Source organism: Euwallacea similis, chromosome 7 (genome assembly GCF_039881205.1).
Source record: "Euwallacea similis isolate ESF13 chromosome 7, ESF131.1, whole genome shotgun sequence".
Lineage (NCBI taxonomy): Eukaryota > Metazoa > Arthropoda > Insecta > Coleoptera > Curculionidae > Euwallacea > Euwallacea similis.
Window position 1 is genome coordinate 971,856 of NC_089615.1, and position 18,001 is coordinate 989,856.

Here is an 18,001-nt window from a genome sequence, read left to right on the forward strand (position 1 = left end):
CTCTTGATTAAGCAACAACGAATTCACATTGCTCCATTCCATTTTTATTACCGCTTTCAACTTTTCTTAGAATGTGGGTATAATGGGAAATAACTGTAGTCCGAACTTTAATTTATTATGAACTGAGGTTAACAAACTAATTTACGTGATAGGTTCGTTTTAGCGTTCGAAAATGGCAGAACGCAGATGCCGCACGCATGTGGATTTGAACGTTCAACGCACAACGCAAATATTTTCGTCGATAAACACTTAACCAGATTGAAATTTGGGCCACAAATATTTTTGTCACATTTTCAAAGTACAACACGTAACGCAAATTTTTATTGACGTAGGCCCGGCTTTATGAATATTTTTTTGTAGAAAATTTTAAACTTAAAAGAATTTACCGACAAATTTTTTCTTCGCGAAGACATTGGGGTCTATGACAATTTTATTCACCCAATTTCTTAAGTTTCAATATTTATTATGGTATTGGCTTTAGTAATATGATAACAACGGACAAACTGACAGGGCCATCTAGGGATGAAGCAGTGTTGAACGAGACTACTAAATGGCCAAATTACGGGGATCTCGTTTGGGACTAGGATATGCCTCAGGAAAGACGGAAAGGCAGGAGTATAAGAGGCAGTCGAGATATTGAAAGGTAGAGGAGCGGTTGAGTAACAGTAAATCCGTCAGTTTGCCTTTCTATATTTTAATAATACATTAACATTTCTTAACTATGGTGAATGTTCATATTATTCCGGTATATGTTTAAATTTGGAGTTATTGATTTAGGAGTTTTTCAACTTGGTAAAATTTCCTGAAGAAATTGATTGGTAAATGAAAATACTTTATGTCTTCGGAGCATTTTATTTTGTGCGGAAATAATTCACAGTAATGTAATAAATAAAATAGCAAACTAAAGACAAACACAATAATAAAATTTTAACATAAAACAAATCTTAAAGTAAAAAAGTGAAGTATACATAAGTCGAAGAATACAGGTTCGCGATAAGAACAGCACAAATCAAAATATATTAAAATCGTGAGACGCGGAAATGCCGGACTTAAGCACTGGTTAACAAATTTTTGTATAAAAATGTCAATACATCGATATCTTAGCACCCAGGTATTATAAAATTCTTCAATATAACTTAGGACAGATATATACATAAAAGTGCATAGCAATCACATCAGCACACCTAAGCAATACAAAAGCTTTTAACTTGGGACAGTTATTATAAAATGATTTTTTTTGCGTTTTTTATTATTATTTTTACTGCAAAGAACTGAAAAGCTGTCGCCCAAAAATGTAACCCATCGATCGCAATAAAAGCAACATTAATCAGCTTATCAGTTCTATGGTTGAATGTCAGTGAACTTTATTACATTATCGACTCGTAAACCTTAAGTATAACTATTAATATTCTGAAAACTACCCCGTAGGACGTATAATAAATTTTTATAAAAACGTTATAAATTTAAAAACCATTAAAGTATCCTTATAACAGACACGTTAAGAGTAAGTACCACCACGTTTTTGATTGACAAGTGGACCTAGTAATGTTGTTAATGCAGCCCTTGAAATCGGGTCGTTAACGATGCCAGACGACTCCATTTCACACCAAGTCTATACTATACGTGCTAATATAACCTAACGTATTAATACTCTAAAAAAATTAGCATAGGTCAACGTTAGAATCCCCGAAAGGTTAAAAAACGATAGTTCCTTCAAGCGCATATATACCCAACCCCATCCATGCAACGCATCTCTCCATTCCTACTTGCTCATTCGTTAATAAGTTAAACCTTAACAATAATTTTACAGATTAAGCTCTTTCTGTCTTTACCATTCCTACGTTAATTAGACGAGTCCGGGCAGGAGAGGAATTTAAAAATTAACACAGCTCTGTAAACACAGTTAAAGGGTAAATTATCAAAGGCTCGAATTGTAACCTCAAATTGAAATTCTGTTGTCCTATCATAAAACATTTTAAATTAAAATAATATGTTATCGTAGTTTCTAAGAAAGGTGTTGTATTCAGTCGGCAGGGGTGGTATCTATTAAGGAATTACTTGTTTCGATCAGTAATTTGTTATCTAATGGAGAGTTGTCTTTTACTAAGGTTTCAGTCCCAGCTTGGTTGACGACATTGTTAACAATTGTGATTTCCTCAGTTACATTGGCTGGAGCTACGCCGTTCTCTTTGGGTTTTTCAATTTTCGTTGTTTTAGTTTTTGAAATGGTCTTTAAATCTGCGGGTCTTTTGGACAACGTTAAGGTTCTAGTTGTGGTGGATGTTTTGGAAGCTACAGTTCGGTCAGACAATTGCTGAAATGCAAAATAGATTGATAATAGGTTGAAACACTAAAATGTAATTCAACACCCAAACTCTCTTTCTCTCCGAAAACATGAAAACTAGTTTAATATTTATTAAGCCTTAGGAAAACAATTAACATTTACTGGTCGTGGTTGAGATGTGCCTATAATATTTTTTATCTTTACCTTACCTTAGTTTCTGTCTTTTTCACGGTGGTAGTCGTAGTCTTTCCAGCAAGATTACTTGATGCAGTCTTAGTAACTGTGGTGGCCCGACTGGCGGTAAGTTTATTCGCGCTCTCTTTTTTTTCTTTTTCTACATCTGCACTTTTAGTCACCGTCTTAGTTAAAGGCACGCGAGGTTTCGCTGTTACACTTGTGAGGGTGCGTGGCTTAGGAGATGCCGGTGTTGGTTTGGGAGATGTGAGTGTTTTGGTGGTTGTAGTGGTAGACTGAAAGCAAGAGTTATCTGGTAAATAATGTGAAACGTTGATCACCAAAATAAAAACTTTTAAATTATTAATACTCTTCAAAATTGCACGTCAAACGAAACGTAGATACATAATAGTTTTAAGTTATTACATTGTGCCTTTGTTACCTTTGTGATTGTACTGGTTGTAGTTTTACTAGCAGCAGCTGCAGTGGTCGCAGTTCTGCTACTAAGTGGAACTCTGGGTTTAGGTGCTGCAGGTGCTTTCGCAGAAACAGCAGGTTTTGAAGATAAACTCCTGGGAGCAGAATTGGGCCTGGTTGCCGGCAATTTAGCTGGACTCGTCTTTGCTGCTGTCGTAGTTGGTCGAGTAAAAGTTTTCGTTGCCGGAGGGTCGGTAGGCGTTTTTCGGGCTGTAATAATTATTACAATAAAATAAACCGTGATAAATTGCTAGCAATGTGCTTTAGAAACTACGTACTTAAAGTCTTAGGAACAGCTTTGAGATTGGCGGTGGCCGCCGGTTTATTAGTTTCAGTCGGTTTCGTGGTTGCAGTCTTTGGTTTGGATAAAGGCCTCGAAGAAACAGCAGAGGTGGCTTTAGGAGCAGCACCAGCAGGCTTGGAAGTTCTGAAAAATTTAACTATTAGGTTATAAACTTAGTTTTAAAGCTTTTTTTGGAGAAGAACACATGTTTTTTGAAAGGGAACAGCACGACTGGTTTATTCAAAATATTGTCAATTATTTTCTACAACTTTTTGCCATCTTTCTGGCAAAAGACGGATTTCGTGGCGAAAAGGGGATTCGTCTTTTAAGGCAATTCAGGAATCAAGCCATATTTTAATGTCCTCATATATGTGGAATTGCTCCTCAGCGAGGCCATGTGCCATTGACCGAAACAAGTGGAAATGGGATGGCGCAACATCTGGGGAGTAGTGCGGTAGAATTTCCCAGGTAATTTCCACCACCAGACACTTTCCAGGTAATTTTTGACGAAAATTGCTACATGGGGACGAGCGTTGTCATGTTGCAAAATCCACTTATTGTGATGATCATCTCAATCAAGCCGTTTCTCACGCAATGCTTGCTTCAATTTGGTGAGTTGATATCGGTAGTAATCCCCTGTGATGGTTTCACCTTTTTTAGCAGTTCATAAAACACTACGCCTCATTGATCCCACTAAATTCAGAGCATTACCTTCGATCCATGGATGGACTAGGTTTTGCTATGGAAGTTGATGGCTTCCCTCGATGGGACCATGATTTCCTGCGTTTTGGGTTATCGTATCGAATTCACTTTTCATCGCCGGTCACAATTCGACGCAGAAAACTTTTACGTTTCTGCCGTTGAAGAAACAGGTCACTCATGACAAGGCGGCGTTCAATGTCTTGCAATTTCAATTCGTAGGGCAGCCAAATTTCTTGCTTTTGGACCATTTCAATTGCTTTCAAACATTTAGAAACGGCTATTTCCGTCACCTCCAACGATATTGCCAACATTTTCAGCGTTTGATTTCGGTCGATGTTCAGTAACGCCTCCAATTCATCGTCGGTAAACTTTTTCGGTTGCCCAGAGCGCTTTTTACTTTCCACATCAAAATCACTGGATTTGAATCGTCGATACCAGAATTCTACAATTTGTGAATGGATGGCGCATGATTGGCATAAGCCTCCAGCAGCAACAAAATATAACATTCAACAGCCTCTTTCTTCGGATGGAAGCAAAAAAGGATAGCTTCTCGCAAATTGCGTTTCGATGGCTCAAAACTGGACTTTATTAAAGAGATAGAATTATATATTGTTGTCACTATATCTGATTGGCGTGCACTGAGAAAACAGCTGGAGGAGAGCGCCCTTTCAAATGAAATAAACATTGGGCTGTTCCGATGCGAGGCTAACTAATTACGCCATCTAACAGAAAACTCTTTAAACTAGTTTACTTACTACCTAAGACATTTATTAATCATCTCGATTGATTACAAACTTACGGAGCTTTGGGTGGAATTTTTCCAGTAACTCCAGATTTTGAAGCATTAATTGGTGACTTTGTGGAAGGTTTCGCAGTACCCGTTCTCGGCGATGGAGAAGTAAACTTCCTAGGCTCCACTTTGCCTTAAAAAAAAAAACACCATTGACATTTAGGCAGACTACAACACGCATTTTTCAGTATCTTACCAATGGGTTTTTTCATCACTTTTTCGGATGTGGCAACCGCCACTGTTTCCAGTGGTAATTCAGCAACGGCAGTTATTTGTCCGGGCTGTACAACTTCAACTTCTGGGACGATTATATCTTCATGAGGAACAATTTCGGGTACTGACGACTCCGGTGAAAGAACTGTCTGTGACGTTAACAATGACTCGGGTTGTGGTGGTTCTTGTAGTGTGTTAAATGATATTTCGGTGTGACTTGGCAACGGAGAAGGCGCGTTTACATCATCAACAGCCTTACTCTCCTCCGAGGGAGTCAGAACAGCTGGTTCGGCGAATTCCGGTATAATACTATCAGTCTTAATGCATATTTGTTCGTTTGGTTCGCTGATAAACTGTGAAATTATTAAAAATTATAATCTGAAAAATTTATTTCGTGAAGGTGTGCAATTACGTTGTCTAGACCATTAAAAGAAGACTCTACTGGGGCGGAAGGCTCGAAATCATTAATCTCAGATGGGCTTGAATGTTCTACCGGCAGGGAGGACACAGGTGTCTGAAACTAACGAGAACTAATGAATTCACCGACCAGAAACTAGTTCTGCAGATGATGACAGATTTCTTAGCGAAGCGTTAACAAAGTTTTCTTTCCAACCTTTACAATACGATTTATTATGACAGAAAAAAACTCCATGGTTCTCTGTGTCATAAATTTTCATTTTTGATCAAAATTTCGAAATCACACGTTTCTATTTGTAAAATACTCACCTCGAGCAACGGCTGTCGAAGTTCACAAGCGCCGACGACAATATCCTCCTTTACGGAATCATCAAATACGGAAGAATGCGATATTTGTTCAACAGGAGACGATACATCGTCCTTTACAGAAGATGTGATTTCCTCCTCCTGCTTTATTTCTTGAATTAAGTCTACAGGAGATGGAGGTGCTAACAAAATATCACCATTATAATTACATCATTAAAAGCGTTCTCCAACTAACCTTGTGCAGAAAGAGCACATAATTGGGGCTCCGCTGAGTATTCGCACTCCGGCACAGGTGCAGCGGTTAAATCACCCAAAATGTCTGGCTCTTCAGTAGTTAAAAAGTCCACTTCGCATTTTGGCGAATTTTCTTCTTTGGTCACGTTTAGAGCAACGGCAGGGGCACATAGGTCAACAGAAAACTGCTCTGGCTCAGATATCAAGACTACCTGTTCAGAAAGAGGTTGAGATTCTGGAATAGGTTCTTCATTATTTGAGACAATTGGAACATCATCTGCTTCACTCAAACTGCTTGATGCAACTTCCTGCAAAAAGAAAAATATTCCAATAACTGAAATTCAATGTTTTGAACTATTTTTTCAAATGCATTTCAAATAATTATTTTTTTTATTCACGAAAGACAGAGTTTGCTCACATCAATGTTGAGTAAATCCGACTTTTCACGCACTGGAGAATGGATCAATTTGGGGTCGGGAATTGGAGAAACTGCTTCTGGAGCAGGTGAAACTGGTAATGGTTCTATGGTTGGTGGTGCCAGATCAGGTTGCTATGATGTTAGATATAAATTATTAACATGAGTTGTAATTGGTTCAAAGATTTACCATTGGTAAAAATTCTGCCTCAGTAGTAGCCTCTTTCAGTAATTCAGTTTCAACATTTTCTAATTGCGGGTCAGGTTGCTACGATTGCAGGTATTAATTGTCAACATAAGAGATAAGTAGTTGAAAAAAGACTTACCGGTGATAGTACTAAAAGTTCTGTGTCCCCTTTCTCTAACTCAGTTTCAACATATTGTAATTTTGTCGCCACATCATCACATTCTTTGGGTATATTTACTTCAGCACTTTCAGAGCTCACATTTGAGTCAATTGGTTCACTGGGAGCATCCAAAGGCGAGGCTAATTCTTTCTCGTCGTCTTGCGACAATTTATCCAAGTCTGTCGTTTGAACAACAGCTGCATCGTTATCTAATGGCAATCCTGGAAAGACATTGGCCATTATAAATCATTTAGAATTGATGAACAGATATAATTAATTAACAATAAAAATAAAATCATCCAATAAATAACATGAATAAAACGTTTATAGTGTAGAAGTTTAACTGAAACCAACAATTTTTGCTATAGCAAGTAAATATATTTATTGTATAAAAAATTGTTTATTAAATATGCAGTGTGTATAAAAAATATAAAAATGTAAATAAAATATTTCAGCTAAGCATAGAAAGGTACGCCAATTTCTATTATTTTCAGCAATATTTGTATTATTTATTCACTCCCCATTTTAGTTTGTCTTTAACAATTCCTTATAAAAAAGTTTAAAATATACAAATATAATATTATAGAAACACTATGACGTGTAGTATTTATTACATTTCTTAAATTTCAAATGATTCAATAACACAGTTATTGAAATATGTTTGTAGATGTAATGGCGAACGAGAAAAACGCCTCAGTAATCAACATCTCTAGTTATTAATAAAAACAAAAACTTACCTAAAGGATCGTGCTCTGGTAAATCTGATATAGTCTCATTAAAGCCCATGTTCTCCTTATTATCGAAGTCGCCTAAGAAGTCATCCAAATTATCAGGCACCTTGTGAACTTTATTCAAATCATCCTCGTTCTCAAACGGATTCGCTTCTCCTTTCTCCGCATAGAAAGACATAGACATAGGATCATCCTCTTCTTTCGGGAGCGTTAACTCCGAGTCAAACGAGGCATTCAGTTGAGCAGTATCGTCTCCATATTCGGCCTGACATTATGAATATTCCTATATTTTATTAAATTGATGACAAATCTTAGATGACAAACCTTTGTAGACACTTCAGACTGATCAAATACTTTGGGAGTGAACGGAGCGGCGTTCGGCCCGAAATGAAATTCATCTGAAGGCTTTGCAGGTGTGCTCCCTGGTAGGAATTCCGGTATTTCGTCTATGTTTTTGCCATTCAAAAGTCCTTCTATTTTATCACCAATAGAAACATCAAGGTCCTAAATAATGATTAAGGCTTTATTAGTGTCTTAATCAATTTTTATATATTATATGTGCTTACACTATCATGTCCATTCTTATCGAAGTCACTAGGCCTAGACTTTACTTCACATTCAAACTCATTCTCAGATGGGACTTTACTGAAATCCACTTTCTCGGGCCTTTTTGGTGACTGACTCAGAACCTGTACAATAAAAAAGTTAAATCAAAATTTAACAAGTTTAAGAGTTAAAATACCTCTTCTTTTATTAGGTTATGACAAGCTGGTGATGGGACACTGCGAGTAGGTGAAACAGGAACAAATTCTGCAGCATTTGGGTTTAGCTGAGACATCGCGTCGTCTGATTCAGATGCCTCGACAACCTGGAATAAAAATTAAAAGTCATGGAAAAATTCGTTGGTTGCAAATAAAGAACGATCATTTAAAACAAATCTCAAGTAGGTGTTGAAATGCCAGAGCCATGTCTCAGATTAATTAAGCGATTATTAGGTAATATTTCTTACCGTTTCTGGTTGCAATGGTATGGTTTCAGGATTTGCTTGGTCCCCTTTGATGTAATTCCACTCGTCCTCCGAGTCACTTTCTGTTGGATTAACTTCTAAGCCTCCATCATGAACTGCAAAGAGTCAATATTTCCTTAATAATAGTTTAGAAATTATAACACAATGTTTAATACTAGAAATCAACCTTATCACATACATGAAATTGATATTCATATTAATTTATTATTAGATAATTCGGCCCATATTTCAATACTTTACCATGATCCCATAGTAAATGTAGGTAATTGGACCAAATTCGACAAGCAAAATATTCAAATGAGTTTTAACATTTCATGACATCTAAAAATTGCTTGCATAACCATAGAAAGAACTGCCGGAGGATTTGATTTATTTTTAAAGCTCTTATGCTGCTGGTGAGTCACTACTCATTGGGCATACCTGTCGCGTCTACGGCCTGCCAAATAGAGAACGATCAAGCTTGTGTATGCATTATTAAGCAAGAAATTGCGGTCAATACTTTGTTGTCTTTTAATGGCTACCTCTTGATTAATATTCGTCTGGTAGGCGCGAATAACGATGTAGAAATTTTGAATAGAAGTAATTTATAGACCACATTCATTGCTGCTGTCCCTTACATTGCCGAATACGAAAATCTTTCCTTCAAGGCAAATTTTTAGGATTTATTATATTACATGGTCCTAAGGCTAGGAGACATGTTGCTCCAAACTAATAACTAAACAACCTCCTTGTAAAACGTCACATCTGAGAAAGGCTATCGTTTATCTTCGGAGCCAGTTTCTATGTTGTGGATGCTCAGTCTTTTTCTCTAAGGAGTATTTTTGTCCTTTTATTAATAGCAAACTGGATAGGTTTTGTCAGAAAATTATAACTAACTTGTACTTCTTAGAATAGATTAAGCTATTCTAAATTTATTTGAGGTTTAACGTACGGAAGAGGCCAGAGCATTATTTTTAGGCGAAGAGAAGCTGGATGGTAGAAGTACAAGACACAGATTAGGTGTGAAGAGCGCATAATCTTTTATAAATTATATGCAGAATGTGCATGTTTGTTCACCTATTCTGGACGGAACTGTAGAAATTAAACCATATCTTAGGACACAAAGCCTCAATCTAAGACTAACAAGATTGTAACACGGAAAGCGTTTCAAAACGATAGTTCTCAATAATTCACAATCAATATCGTCTTGAATACTCTCTCCCATATCGTTTTGCAGTTGATGGGCAGGGGTTGGCACATCGGCGGCATTCAATCCAACAGGTGGTTCATTAGAGAATTGCAAGTCTGTAACCCCCCTACACCCTCGTTTCTTCACCGCTATTCCAACAAATTCGTTTAATACATTATTATTGGATAGCGAAACAGAAAGAAAATAGGAAAGGCGAAACAAGAACATTTCAGACATTCTTTTCCCTCGATTTGAGCTCCATAAGTTTTCGCATCAATGAAATTATGCCAGTCATATCCAATGAATTAAACATGTAAAATCGGCGTGGGACCGTGCTGTTTACAAGTTTGTCATTCATTCTGAAAGAGTTTCTAACCTCCTTTCTAACAGATATAAAATTACAAATAACAATGAATGCCATCTGCGTTCAGAAGGTCGTTGCAAAGGCACAAAACATATTGTCTTTGTTACATTAGTTGAAGGCGTTTTAGGGTGGGACTACTTTTTAAATTGGAGCAAAGCCCGACATTGTGCTGTCCATAGGTCTTCCCACATTTCAGTATTGGCAATAATTTTTTTTTCTAGTCTGCATATGTGTTCATAAAAGGCTGCATGGAAATATGTTGGCAAGTATATTCTATTTTATTGTCAAAAATCTTGGTTTGTCGTAGGATACAGATGTTTCCCTCTGTATACATGAAAGACAGTAACAGTTACAAAAAGGTCAGATAAGCAGCTACTGTTAATTTTTATTAGAAATGGGTTAAATTTCTAACCTCATTAGTTGAGTCCCAACTTTCCTAACTATTTCCATGGAGATGCCCCGTATCTGAAGCTTCTTCTCTCTGCCTTAGCCCAAAATATACCTCAGACACATTGAAATAGTCCAAAATACTTAGTGTGCAAACCAAAATACCTCCTGTATCTACCCTCCTGACACAGTATACCTACTCATATCCTTCACTTAAAATTCTAGCCCTCGAACCAGCCTCAGAGAAGGAATTTTCAGTGTCAACTTTATTGAACTGTATTTCTTGCTATTAAAATATAAAATTGTAGAAGTGAGAAATTAAAAATCCTCAAAGGTTTTCAAGACATTACTAGTTCAGGAAAGAGTGTAGTAACAGCATATTTACATCTCTGTATACATCTAAAAATTTCAAGAAACATGTCAGCAATGACACATGCTGCCTTTGTATGAAAGGGTCTCGCTTTTTTAAAAAGTTACTTGGGTCCTTTACTTGTGTACAAGTAAACAATAAGTAAAGAAACTTCTGAACAAACATCCCAAGATTTATATGATTTTTTGAGAACTTACTTAAGATAACTTGATTATCAAGTTAACTTGAGGACTTCCAAAGAAAGCTATAGAAGAAAATAGATGGGGTGCTTTACACATTGACAAGGATTAAAGAATTCTGACAAGAGACATACTGAAGAAAAGGATACAATCACAAACTTCCATGAATCTAAGTAGGTATTACTAAATTTTATTATTGTAGTGTCTTAAATATAAAGAATATACATTATTGCCATTACTAGCCCAGGGACCAGTAATTCAAGTCATATGCTTGTTAAAGAAAAATAATCTTTAAAATCATTTTTATCATGTAGATGCAGCAGGATTGACGAACATTAAAGCACACAAATAGAATTCAAAATGCTTTAAAAATAGATTACAAACCCAGATTAAAATAGTTGTAAACAGAGGACATAGGAGTGTTTTACCTTCTTGGCTTGGGCTTTCCTACCTATTACATATTTAACATTACAAATTGATAAATATCTGCAATAAAATGACTACCGGTATTTGAGTACCTTCTCTCACGTATCAGCACCAAAAATAATCGTCTCGGCGTCAGATGAACGTAATATAAAAACTTCATTGTTAACGGACTACAAACAAGCACCACCGAGTGGGGTTCGTTTCACGCCAGATTCTCGTGGCGATGTGCCTCATTTGCGATTTTATATCGTAGGGAAATGTCTTGCGACTTACCCTGAACACCCAAATTGTGAAAAATGCTACTACAAACGGTTTGGGAATGCACAAACAGCTATTTTAACCACTAAACGTTGAAAATTTACACAGGCAACACAGAAATAAAAGCTTAAAAGCCGGTTCGAGACTGAAAGCGACAGGCTGGCGGGCTGGGTTGGCAACCGCGCAAACGCGTGCTGCGGAGATGCAAGGCCTACTATGATGTTAAAAGACAGGCGATTAAATGTATAATCCATTCATGTTTTTTTTTGGATCCCTATCGAAATAATTTTGGCATATTAGCTCCTATAGACTATGAGGGACATTGGTAATCATTTTCATATTTCAGGTGCTTGATATTACGATGTAAACAGATCTACAAAATTATTGTTTGGTTATTTCGAAAAAACTGAACTGATCGAATCACTTTTCCATTGTAGTTTCATTCTATGGTATTTCTTTTGTCAAGAACGATACATTTTTTCTTAAATACGACCCTGATAAATTTTTTGTTACTTTAAAACAACTTTTTATTATAAATTTATTAACGTACGACATATAACAATTCACGCAATGTTTTGGTTTTTATTTACTTTTGTATTCGTTTTTTGGAATAAAATTCGTAATGTATTTTTAGTGGTACCTAAATTTTGCGTTAATAACATATTCGCAAATGTCCATTTTTTGCATATTTCACAGATTTTAATGAGTTTTGCCTTGAACCTAAATAACGTTCAGTATTTTCAGAAGATCTTTAGGGGAAATCAAAAAATTGCTAAAACAATGTTTATCGAAATCCATACGTAAACATTTACAACTCTGAAAGTCCTAATTCCTTCCAAGATTCTCGAGTATCACACAGAATCACAACGAAACATTTAAGCAGTTAAAGCACTCAATTTTAAGTGGCAAAGTAAGCAACGATCGACTGTACCCAAACACTGATAATTTTCATTGGACATAATGCAAATATTTATGCAGATCTACGGCAATTAAGATGTATTAATAGAACCATTGAAATAATATTTTTGCATCAAAAACAGGACATATTTATACTGTGCAGTAATGGGTGGAATTTAAGTGCGATTCTGAGAGCTTATAGTCTTCTAAAACTTAAAGTCGTTGTAGAAGAAGCACTTTACTGTAGATCTACAGAATTCAGGACGGTTTAATTGAACTGCAGTAAAATTGTTAATCGACACATCGCTTTATTACAGTTACGTTCGTAATACTTATTCAGCTACCGCTATTTTATTATGCCATGGAATGCCAAGTACTTCTCTAAGAAATGTACTACTGCAGAAGGAAAGGCCGATGGGATCGGTAATATTTATTGACCTGTTTGGCTTTCTGAATGGATTCGCTGATGACTCAATAGTCATGCTACTATGTCATTTTAAAGCCTTATTCGTTCTTATTTATCTTTATTTTATGGTGGATGTGAAGAACGGTATTTATTATTACAGCGTTAGGGTTTTAAATGTTACAGCCAGATCCTTAGAATTGAACAATTAAATCTATACCTAGATTTACATATAAATCTCAATGGCTCAGAGTCAGTGCACTACGCTTCTCGGCGCACTTTTAAATAGGTTTTTCATGTGGATTTAATAATGGCAATTAAAACACTTACAGTTAGGCAGTTTGCATTTTAACTAAGTATTTTGGAGTGTCATTTGCATTATGCAGAATCTCCATTAACGGCTGGCCAGAGGCCTATTGTTGTGCAGAACAAATTGGAAATTCACATTAAAATACTACGAGCACATTGTGACCTCAGATACTCCGTTTGATGAACAGATGTCACAATCACTTTCAGGTAACCAATGCGTTCCTGCATTAGTGCAGGAAAGTGAGTGAGCTTTCACGGAAGCGAATTGGAAAAAAAGCTTTGCATAGAGACAAAAACATCATAATTAAGCAATCATTGTCCTTGTCATTGACATCCCTACTGCCTCTACTGATGTTTTATTCATGGAATCGATTAATTGCAGCATGAAGTCTGGACGGAGATTTTATCATATCTTTCTCTTCTTCGGTTTTATTTGAATCGGGCATAAAAATCGTTTATTTCAGCTTAAAATAATAATTTAAATATTGCTTTACCCACGGAAAAGCAATCATGGGACGTGTATACATGTGCGCGTTCATTATTTATGGCTTAAGCAAAACAAAACCACGTGGAATTTCTCTCACCGTAATCCCATTATCGATGAAATGGTAATGGCCCATATTTAGTTTCAGTCTCAAAATGGAAGTGCCCTTCCATGTCAACTGAACATACGAAAATCCCCCTATTTACTTTCTAATAGAAATGTGACAGATTTCTAAAGGGGGCATAAATAAAACCCTTCAACAGTTCAATTTAGGTGATTTGGGGAGGTACAGAAAGGAATTTCGGTTATTTTTTACACTTCAGATGAATTTGAACTCTCTCATTCCACATAGAAAGTAAACTAAAATTCACGGAGTGATTACAGGAAACCAGTCTGCCCGGTCAATTTTCTCGAAAACATTCATATGCCAAATAAGATGAGAAAGTTTATGGAGCGAGCGCCGTTTGCAATAATTTATTAAATAAACTACATGTTACGTAAGGTCTGAACGCACCATGTAGGGCCTGCAGTTTTGCAAGTATATACTCCTATGTATATTAAAGCTGGTTAATATAGAAATATATACATATCTTTGCGACAGCTTAATGTCTCTTTGAAATAGCTACATAAACGGTTGAAATACTTACTGCATACGTTTATGGAGTTTAAAGTACATGTTAAGGACTGTAAGGAAATATGAGCATAGGGTTTCGAATTACTTCTTTGGACAAATATTGCATATTATTTAAGATTTATGAAACATTTTGTTGGAATAGCCGTGTGAAGACTTGTCTAGAGGCAATGAAACAGTTATTATTCTATTTCTTAAATAGGCAATTGTTTTTTGCTCCTCTCGGGACGAAAATACCACTTTCCCTAACTAGAGAGATGTAGATACATTAATTTCCCACGAACATGGATTATATATAAAAAAAACTTTTCTCAATCGGGATTCGAACTCGTGGCGGAAATCCGACACTACTTCATCGTTGCAGATAATGAATGGTGCATTTCGTGATATTTTGCTGATTATCATTATCGAAATATTGAAAGTATTTTTGAAATATATAGGACAACATACTTTGCCTAATTGTTCAGAGTAGGTCATTAGGATATATCACAGGTTTGTTCAAACACACAAACTCACCTTCTTCTGCTGGAGGAGTAGGTGTTTCTTCCCTATTTTCACTGCAAAACTCCTCGAAATCGAACTCTTTTGTCTCATTATTTTCTTTCATCAGTGGGTTGTTAGAAAATGGATTGAAAGTACCGTCGAAGGGATTATTGTTGACTAATCCTTCGGCCGCTGATTTAGTTTCGTCGTTATGTAAACTGCTAAGATTATCGCCGTGTAGCCCTGCAAGGGATTATTGATTATATTAAATGAGAATCTTTTTGATAAAAAATAGAAAAATTATTGTACATTAATAGCTATTTTGTAATTAACAATAAATTTTTCCTAGTAATAGGGAGTCCGATCCTCATGAAAGTGTGATAAGTAAAATAATGAGGTTTTGGGAACCTTTAATTGAGCCTGGATTTCGTAATTTTCCGCTCTATTTAGTATACACAGTAGTTTTACGTCATTACGGGATTCCCTCTTTTTTAAATACAAACGTGCTTTTTCTGTTAGACAGAACTCTGAGGAAGGGGGAAAACGAACTTCCGAAACGTCAGCGAATGCCACAATAGCGCGATCTATGAGTAGTGTAGAGTGCGCCAAAGCCATCGTCAATTAGTTGACATTCTTATTAGTTTCCCGAAGTCTTTACTCCATTCGTTGGAACTTGGGATAGTTAGAGATTTTCAAAGAGTAACCAAACTAGATATTTTTTCTTAGCAGCCGCAATAAATTGTTTTACTGAAAAAATAAGAATATTTATTTTTCCAACAAGCGCGGAAAGTAATACAGTGGCCGTCGCGTGTTGAAAAGGCGCATTTCAAGTCACAAAAGATTTTATTCTTGAGCAGGATGTTGCTAGACCAATTGATTTTGACATACAAACCACACTGAATCATAGCTCTTCTTCGAAAACCCGCAACAATAAGCGATTGTTTGTATCCATGTCACCTCATTCATCAAAAGTCGGTCTCAACTGTGCTACACGAGCTGCATACAATGTCTCAACATTATCAATGAACTCGATTAAATGAGCGTGACTTTTGCCGCGACCGAATTGCGATTTCAAGGTATTCATGCATTTTGTTTCCTGACCATCAAAACGGTTCGAGTTTTTGCAGAACTGGCAAGTTAACAACAAATAATGAAATTAGCTGTTGTTCTACCACAACAAGCATCCTCGCCGCCACCGCAGCACGAAAAAATAACGCAATTAATCGTAAATCCAATAGAAAGGCGACACTCATGGGAATGGAAATTTATAAGTCACTAATGGTTATCCAATTACAATGTTGTGCCAGCCAAAGAGTAGCAAGGACGAAACTCACAAACATCTGCGATGTTTATTGCTTGTCTAAACAATGAAATAACTTTCTTACCTTTAACCAACGATTCGGTAAAAGCTTTCTCCTTTTCTATGGGCGATAACAGGTCGTCTACGTTAGTTTCCGGTCCGAAATCATCGTCAAAAGGAGCTTCTGACACTGACTTCTTCGTCCCGTTCGATTTTTCAGTCCCAAATATGTCTTTGGACAAGTCTGTTCCTGAGATTTAAAACACTTTGCTTTTTGACAATATTCAAATGCAAAGACCTCACCATTTGCTTTAAAGTTGTCAGTTAAATTCAACAACAATCCGTCGTTGGCACTTTTCTGCAAATTAATATTGTCGGCGTCCACCACATCCAAATTTTTCAAAGATCCATTCGAATTGGTGAACGGATTGTTGGCATTGTCTAAGCCGGCCTCCATATTGCTCGCCGATAATGTTGGCCCGTTTTTATTGGCCCAGCGAGGGGCCTCCGCTGCTATCTGATGAGGGTCCCTCAGAAAAACCACTATTACTGAAATATTGTCAGTGGAGCCCTGATAGCAGGCCAGTTGAGCTAGGTGTTTGCTTATACGTTCTGTGTCGTCTGGAATTCAAAAGAAAATATTAGTTTTTTGATAAATGATAGAATGAAGTGGATATTTTACAATTGAAACCTCCTTAAAAATTATTGACGGCAATAAATTAAACTCTCCATTAGATGCAAGATCATATTTCTACTTCGACAAGAGTTATAGTAAAAGAAATTAATGTGCCTCATCAGGCAGTCCAAAGAGGCTTGAAAAAGCATAAACATTGCGCGATTAAAATTCACATCATCCAAGTCTTGCATTCCGGTAATACCGAACGCGTTTTTTGGCACTCTTGAAGCAAAATTTCTATTTCGAACGCGATATTGGTGGTGATAATGCACGAACATCAAGGTCACCAACCACAAGCACGTTTAGGGTTAAATGTATGAGTTGGTGTATTTGGCTATACGATCATTGACCCACACATTTGCGAAGATAAGTTGACCGAAGATGGATTTTTACACTTTTTAAGAAGCTAACTTGTGGATTAGATCGATAAGAACATTTGTTTCAAGTGCTTGAATACCTTTGGTTCCAATAAAATGCTGTTTCGGTTTATAACGCTAGAAAAGCGGCTCATTATATTTGTCTGAAATATTTCCCGGTAGAGTCATTTCAAACAACTAAGACGTGTGTTGGCCGGCACGTTCGCCAAAGCTTTCCCCATTAGATTATTATTTATGGGGAACTATGAAAGACCTCGTTTATAAATCTGTACCCAGCGGTATTACTGAGCTGCGAAGGAAGTTCATCACAACTTAAGAACCGAAATAAAAAGGAACGATTTAAGAACCATCCAGAATCTAACAAGACGCTTAGAGTTGTGTTCGGAAATGAAAGGTGGACCCTTTCAGTTCCTCATTTCATTTAGAACACACGGTATTTGCGGGATATCGAGCATTCAAGACGATGAAGTACAATAATCAGATTTACTTGACTTACTTAACTTATGAAATCACATAACTACGAATTTAAACGATGCATAAATGTTGAGCGCATTAAAATAGCTCTGCAATACACAACCGAATGAAGAAATGTCTGTTTCTATTTTATTTTCATTCTATTAGTAGTATCTTGCTCTAATTACTCTGCATGACCGATCTAGGTGAAAAAGACATTAAAAGGAATGTATGTTAGAGATGAAGAAGCGCTTGGATGGCCACCGAGCGAAGTACGGTTTTCTCACTTCGGTCTGAGTCAATAATTGAACACAGAAATGGCACTTAATCGCAATATGGGGAAATGACTTCATTTTCATTAGAACAATCTGAAATTGCCACCTGGGTGGTGTCAGAGGTTGCAGAATCGGTAATAACGAGTTTCCTGAGGACATCA

The 18,001-nt window shown here is 36.5% G+C and overlaps 1 protein-coding gene across 2 annotated transcripts in view; it reads right to left on the reverse strand.

Moving 5' to 3' along the window:
- Positions 1 to 832: 832 nt before the first annotated feature.
- The window catches only part of LOC136409850 (uncharacterized), a 60,943-nt gene continuing 43,774 nt past the window's right edge, over positions 833 to 18,001 (reverse strand). Inside the window, exons 8-27 of one of the 2 annotated variants that reach the window (XM_066391661.1) lie at positions 16,363 to 16,680; positions 16,145 to 16,309; positions 14,793 to 15,002; positions 8,383 to 8,495; positions 8,116 to 8,241; positions 7,940 to 8,062; positions 7,698 to 7,877; positions 7,380 to 7,638; positions 6,622 to 6,863; positions 6,486 to 6,563; positions 6,299 to 6,430; positions 5,882 to 6,188; positions 5,650 to 5,828; positions 5,336 to 5,437; positions 4,907 to 5,276; positions 4,720 to 4,843; positions 3,214 to 3,362; positions 2,901 to 3,145; positions 2,494 to 2,754; positions 833 to 2,314 (exon numbers count right to left, since the gene is read on the reverse strand). In XM_066391661.1, the coding sequence (XP_066247758.1) occupies positions 2,024 to 2,314; positions 2,494 to 2,754; positions 2,901 to 3,145; positions 3,214 to 3,362; positions 4,720 to 4,843; positions 4,907 to 5,276; positions 5,336 to 5,437; positions 5,650 to 5,828; positions 5,882 to 6,188; positions 6,299 to 6,430; positions 6,486 to 6,563; positions 6,622 to 6,863; positions 7,380 to 7,638; positions 7,698 to 7,877; positions 7,940 to 8,062; positions 8,116 to 8,241; positions 8,383 to 8,495; positions 14,793 to 15,002; positions 16,145 to 16,309; positions 16,363 to 16,680 (3,974 nt within the window). In that variant the 3' untranslated portion in view covers positions 833 to 2,023. Of the gene's footprint in view, positions 2,315 to 2,493; positions 2,755 to 2,900; positions 3,146 to 3,213; positions 3,363 to 4,719; positions 4,844 to 4,906; positions 5,277 to 5,335; positions 5,444 to 5,649; positions 5,829 to 5,881; positions 6,189 to 6,298; positions 6,431 to 6,485; positions 6,564 to 6,621; positions 6,864 to 7,379; positions 7,639 to 7,697; positions 7,878 to 7,939; positions 8,063 to 8,115; positions 8,242 to 8,382; positions 8,496 to 14,792; positions 15,003 to 16,144; positions 16,310 to 16,362; positions 16,681 to 18,001 lie in introns of both variants that reach the window. The other variant, XM_066391660.1, reaches the window with a different exon arrangement.